This window comes from Danaus plexippus, chromosome 17 (assembly GCF_018135715.1).
Source record: "Danaus plexippus chromosome 17, MEX_DaPlex, whole genome shotgun sequence".
In the NCBI taxonomy this organism is placed as follows: domain Eukaryota; kingdom Metazoa; phylum Arthropoda; class Insecta; order Lepidoptera; family Nymphalidae; genus Danaus; species Danaus plexippus.
In genome coordinates, this window is record NC_083548.1 from 1,333,831 (window position 1) to 1,340,470 (window position 6,640).

A 6,640-nucleotide genomic window follows, 5' to 3' on the forward strand; every position below is an offset into this window, starting at 1 on the left:
AAGTAGGTTTCTCAAACATATTACAATGACGACATACACAACAATCATTATCATGTCTTAACTTGGTCTGAGATTATTTATCAACATCAAAACATCTCCATATTTAATTAAAACTATATACTTGTTGCTCACCTAATGCGTATTTTCCTGTCTTTATTCATTTATTATAATTGCTATTTTAATAATAACTATATATTATTGTCAGAACGGAATTATATATACGATGATAATTGTACTGTAAGTGGCACTTTTGGCAGACTAACTCTACCAAGCACCAAGCCTCATTTGCAATATGAAGGAGAGTTAATTCAAATCGTAAGAATGTTTAAATTTCACGTTTCATTATTAATCATTAAATTCAAATGATTGTCGTTTTATGTACATTATTAATCATGAAATTTTTACACCTAAAGGGTTTTTACAGTCAGTTATTTTAACAGAGTATTAAGCAATTCAGAATGATATTAACTTTGTGACATGAGTCGTCGTAGATTGAAGGTTCAAAATATTATCACCCTGACTCGTGACGATATTCTTCTGGGAGCCGTGGGACCAGGTTTCGAAATTTTGGAACTTTGGTTCTCAGAATTGCGGGTGGTTTTTGTGGATCGGTAAGATCCACAAAACACATCCACATCGGTTGTAATATCGGTGAGCTAGGTTTGTGGTGGCGTCTCACGAAACCGAAGCGTCATGGTTTCACGATATGGCTAGAGCTGAAAACCAAAGTTCTCTTAAATTCCTGTAAGTGATAGTATGGTTCTGGTGAGGTGGCGTATTTTTTCCTTACTCTAGATGTGGTGTCGTGGCGCTATAAAGGCACATTTCACTCTCTTTGATTATATGGGATATCGATTTATTTCATTTTAGATGGCGATGGTTCTGGCATGGACTTTTCCCTTCCCCATCCCGACCACCCTCCTGTGAACACGGAGGTCTACTCTGCGTCAAAGGAATAGTCCTCAAGGAGTAGTAGTCTAAAATCCGAGGCAGAACGCTCACCACACAACACCGAGGTTTACAAGAGTTTTGCTGGTAAGTCAAGGCTGGTATCAATTTTTGCCAATGCAAAAGGTTGATGCTGCATTTCTACAGTTCCCAGTTGGACTGGGCTACCAAAGAAAGCTATCTCGTGTTTTGTTGGTTATAACCGCCCCACCGGTGAACCCCTTACAAACTTTTTTTCTCATAAATATAAAGAAAAACAGAAACTGATAACAAATAAAAATCAAACTAGAATTCACTAAAGAAACATATAAATTGATAATATATTATAGGTACAGAGATAGATATATATTTTTTATCTCACAGCTTTTTCAATTAAATCGTATTTCTTTTTAATTTTCTTTTGTCTTGCATATAAGTTTTTAGTTATTGACTCATATTTTTAACTTGACTAATTTGGGAAATTGTCCATTATGGAGAAAAGCCCAATAAATTATTTCATAAAAGGTATAAAAAACCGTTGCAGGTCACGGATACATACGGTTAAATGGCATTTACTATCAGTTTAACGCGTTATTAAAGTCTTAATTTCCCGCTTCACTTTCTTTTACTGAGTTCTCACAAAAGATATCCAACAAGGTTTTATGTTAATGGATGTGCAGCTCCTTACGCATTGATGAATTAATTTAAATAAATAATAAATAAAAATTAAGTATCTGTTTGCAATATTAAATTATTTTAGTTAATGGATGGATGGATACATTGCCCATATAAATTTTTTTTTACAATTTGTTTTCTCTTTGTTTGTTACCGTTATCTCTGATTTTTCTAGACTGCTATACAAGAGACTTGATTCGTAGATAGCTGACGTAATAAAGAGTAACTTATCTTTTATTTTCGTGTTTATTTTTTTATCATAACATATATGTAATGATAAAATAATGTATCCGTTCGCATGAAGTCGGGTCACATGTGTATATCCACTTATACCTAATAAAAATGCAATATAAGAAACTATGTACTTTACTAACTGACTACCATAACGACACTCATGATTAGCGAAGCTTCTAAGAGTTGTTCACCTTTACATGAGTTAATTCTCCAACTACTTTCTTTCTAGAACATATGGATTAATATAAATAGTATTTATAGCTTCGACTCTCATCGGAAGTCTGTATAAAATGTCTGAGACTGCGTACGAACGAGGTACTTTATATCGCAATCGTGTATACATAATACACATTATTTGCTCCCTACAAACGTTGTTGACCGCGAAAATTAGCACATTATTTATCTTATAACTTATCTTTAATATCCTGAATGGCTACGTAAATAAAATGGTTACAATCATCTCAAACACAAGTCGTAGGTATACTCGTAATTCACATTCATGTAGATTGATTTTTGCTAATAATTTTCATACAGGAAATCATCTTGAAGATATCGTTATCTGGATAACGGGTGAAATTCTTTGTCACCAAATCAAAGCGAAGATAAAGACATCCTCCATCAGTAGCACATAGCATACAATTTAGTCATTGTATCTTCGAAGAGCAAATATATGTATATTTTTTAATATGACCCATAGGGACAATAGGGCAGAGGGTCTACCTGATGGAAGGTAGTCACTGTCGCTCATAGACATCTGCAGCATAAGGGGTGTTGTAGATGAGTTGCCGGCCTTGTTTGTGAAGCAGCCACCTAAAATGATGTTTGAAGGACCCCATATTGTAGCTCTCTGGGAATCCCTCGGGTGGAAGATCATTCCACATCCTCAACATGTGTGGAAGACATGACCGCGACGCACGTACTGTCTTGCAACTAAATGCATCTAGGTGATGTAGTAGTGCGATGGTAAAATGATGGCGTTTTATGGAGTCAAGTGAAAGAAGTTGCTACTGTGGGGCACCGGACTAGAGATGAGAACAACATACTCCATGTGGTGACGTACCTGTACTTTGTATGATAAAAGCAAGTGTCCCGGTGTGAAGTACTGCCTTACTCTACTCAGTAGTTACCTCTAGTTTTTAGAGGCTAGTTTAGCCTTATCCTCCAAATGTCTCCGGAATGGAACATCGTTCGCTATGTCAACCCTAAGGATCCCAATACTCTGGTTGATGAGGGAAGTGTCCTGGAATGTTGGAGCTACAGTAAATGGGGTATTTTTAGTGGTAAACGCGCAAACTTTTGTCTTCTTGGGATTACATTAAACTAGATTCAGCTTTCCCCATTCAGAGACCTGAACCAGGGAGATCACAATTTCAGACACAAGTCTCTTTCTGCTCTCTTCCACTTGTTCACGAGAAATATTAGTTCGGCCCATGTAGTAAGCGTCACCAGTACGTCGTCACCAGAATGTTGCTGGTTCGCAGCATGTCGTTTAAACAATATATAAGCAATTAACACTATTTTTTTACCAAAAAATATATAAGAAACGGCACCCACTTCCTTTCAAGCGTCACAATTAGATAAGCGGTTGAAATTATAGGAAGTTGTGCACATAATCTCAAAGTAAAGAAATAAATAATTACACAATAAAATAAAAATGTTATACATTTATTTATATTGACTTAACAAACACCACAGAAAAGTATACCATCTGCCAAGATGCACAAAAATCATGTTTTTTCATACAGGCCGGTAAGGAAGTACCTAATGATTGAATCAAAACAAAACGTACCCATTGTTTATGTTTATTACGACAAACAATTTTCGTTATGGAGTCTTTGCAAGAAATAGAAATAAGAAAATGGTATCAGAGTAAAATTATTTAACATTTTAAATAAAATTATTAAGTACCTAGCGTAAATAATTCAATAACATAAATTGTAAATATTTTCACTTCGATCATGACGATGATAATGTCTTTAGCTAGTCTAACTGGAGTTGTACAAATTTCTGTGCTTTTCTTTACCGTTCGAAAACTCAAAGGCTTCCATTGTAATTAGGTTGGTACATACTTAAAATTGTCTTTTCCTGTTTTTTTAACTAAATAAACCCCAATGAGATTTAACAGTCACGAACAAATCAGACATTTAAAACATGTTTCCTTATTCTATTTATAGAAAAAAAGAACCTATTTTATTTCGATTATATACAACGTTATAAAAGGTAAAGACTTCTATTGTACAGCCGACATCACGGTCTGAATAAATAAACGCCACTATGGATAATCGAAACCAATAGAAATCTCTCATAATGCGATGCAAAAAGATACTTAATGAATAATCATTCGAGTTTAACACCATTCCCTGTTTATTGCTAAACACTTCAGTATCCAGATCAATTGCTTTGCAATCTTAATAACCTTCAGATAATTAAACGGAAGTAGATAACTTTACGTATAAAAGAAAAGTCGGTTTAGTGCAGAGAAAGTTAACATTTGACAAACCAGTGAGACGATCGTCTGAACTATACGGTAAAATGAATTTCAAACTTGGTAAGTTATTTTTTGTATACGTCGGAATTTAAAAACAACAACACATAGTAATTATACTTTCATAATCAAATATCTACGTAATGTGGGATCAGTTTCATTAAAAAAAATAAAAAATATATTATACCAGTGATAGATACCTACGTATTGGCTTAAATACATACTTTAATATTCAAACATAAAACTTTCTAATATAATTGTCTTCTCAACCAAACAAAATTAACAACATCTTAATATTTTGTCATATAATTAATAGCTCCTTGTCTGATAATTTTTCTATTCTCTTTCCAGTGTCACTTTTGGCCTTGATGGTAGTGTCGTGCATGAGTTTTCCTCAGAAATCGTTCAGTCCTTGTGCTTGCAGCAAAATATACCGTCCTCTGTGCGCCTCGGACGGCCGCAGTTATACTAATCCTTGCGAGTTTGAATGCCGTGCTAAATATTACTTGGCGCATTTCGCTAAAGAAATCTTTTTCGTCAAGGACGGTGATTGTTAGAAAACAAATAAGGTATTTAAAATATATTTAATATATATATATATCTTTATTATTTTTATTAAAAATCAAGAGAAAAGTTATTGATGACAGATTATGTTGTTCGCTTTAGGGACACTACACTAGTATTTTATTTTTTATCAACAAATATTCATTTTCACACTTAATTAATTGTGAATATCTTCAACTTTCAGATATGTGCTCCTTCACCAATGTTGCAGCGGAATGAAAGATAACAACTGATGACTGGTTTAAATATGAAACACGAAATTTATTTATTTTTGTAAAAAAAATAAAATTCAAAAAATAATAAATTGTTTTAATAAAAAAAAAAATTGTAATAAAAGAAAACATTCATAACAATAATTATATAATCACAATATTGTAAATATTATTTAACAAGTTGATAAGCAAATAAATTACCATTAATATTTTTTTAAATAATTAATTATTTTAAATATTAATTAATTAATTTAATTTTATAATGTTGTGAACATATATATAAAAAAAAATATATATAAAATACACAACATGTATACAGAATAAAATATAAGATAAAAATTATGTACATGCCTTGCATCAAAAGTATTAACTTAATTACAACTGTAATGTTTTCATATTGGCTCGAACCTCGGTCATTAAAGGAAAATATATATATTTTCAGAGTTTTGAAGGCATAAGCTCGTCGAGCGTAAACTCTTTTCTTGTAAAGTCAACCTTATACAGTTCTTTGGGAAGGAAACACTGGAGAAACATATGTGTTATAAAACCTGTGATACCCCATATCCTGTGGTTCGCTGACAAATACACCGGAAGAATTATATCATTGTATTTAAAATGAGCATGATTATTTTTATTACAAAATGATGACATTGATACAGAAAATATCTCGGCTACTTCGTGTATGTTAGGATTTAGTTTTTTTACGTCCAAATCTGTAATGACTCCTACCACAGGAGTAATTAAGATGTTGCCATCGCGACCCTGCATTGGAGGCATTTCACCCCAAACATTGACTGATGATGGCGGGACACCAATTTCTTCATGAGTTTCCCTCAAAGCAGTTTCAATCAGTGATTCATTTTCATCGACTTTTCCACCTGGGAACGATACTTGACCACTGTGATTCTTCAAATTACTCGATCTAAGGGTATACAACAGGTGGACTTCACCATTTTGAATGAATAAAGGGACTAACACAGCGGCACGAGGTTTTAAAAGATTCCCGGGCTGTATGTATGATGGTAATTCTTTAAATTTTGCAACACATTTTTCCCGTACCGTTTTCGATAATAAAATTTGAGGTGACAAAGACATTGCTACGGGAAACTGAACTTATTGCTAAAATAGCGAAACATTAAACTTAATTGGTTAAGTAGTGGACGTTGAGCCTTTCAAAGTTGGACTTTGTTTTGTAACCTATGTTTATAAAAGTAATAAAAAAAAATAGTAAAAAAATGTAAATACATACATAGGTGACAGCTGTCATTTTCAGCTGTTTGAACTATCCTGGTACCCTAGCACACATGTAGGATAAAATTTTATGTAAAATGTAGACTTTTATACACATAGCTTACAATTTGTATGTTTTAACATAAATATATTTTGAATTATTGAGCCTTAGTGTCACATATTATAATATCTTATAGAGAATTATTTCACATCATGGTTTTGTTTATTCTGAAATAAATTTAAAAAGCATAATGTAACGAGGAAAGAATGTAAATAATTTATAAAGATTAAACAAAAAAATCTTATAGCCAAT

At 32.7% G+C, this 6,640-nt stretch overlaps 1 protein-coding gene and 1 long non-coding RNA gene across 2 annotated transcripts; one reads left to right on the forward strand and one right to left on the reverse strand.

The window, feature by feature from the left end:
* Positions 1–257: 257 nt before the first annotated feature.
* LOC133319271 (uncharacterized) lies at positions 258–1,839 on the forward strand. The gene is made up of 2 exons (XR_009752951.1): positions 258–315; positions 871–1,839. It is a non-coding gene; the product is annotated as an uncharacterized LOC133319271 (long non-coding RNA).
* Positions 1,840–5,180: 3,341 nt separating this feature from the next.
* Positions 5,181–6,340, reverse strand: LOC116771527 (mitochondrial coenzyme A diphosphatase NUDT8). Its single transcript, XM_032663402.2, has one exon. It carries the CDS (start codon positions 6,190–6,192, stop codon positions 5,536–5,538), a length of 657 nt encoding a protein of 218 aa, XP_032519293.2. The 5' UTR covers positions 6,193–6,340; the 3' UTR covers positions 5,181–5,535.
* Positions 6,341–6,640: the final 300 nt, after the last annotated feature.

What these genes read in the sequence shown, in the direction of transcription:
- LOC116771527 (XM_032663402.2), bottom strand. Translation starts at nt 6,192, where the DNA reads ATGTCTTTGTCACCTCAAATTTTATTATCGAAAACGGTACGGGAAAAA.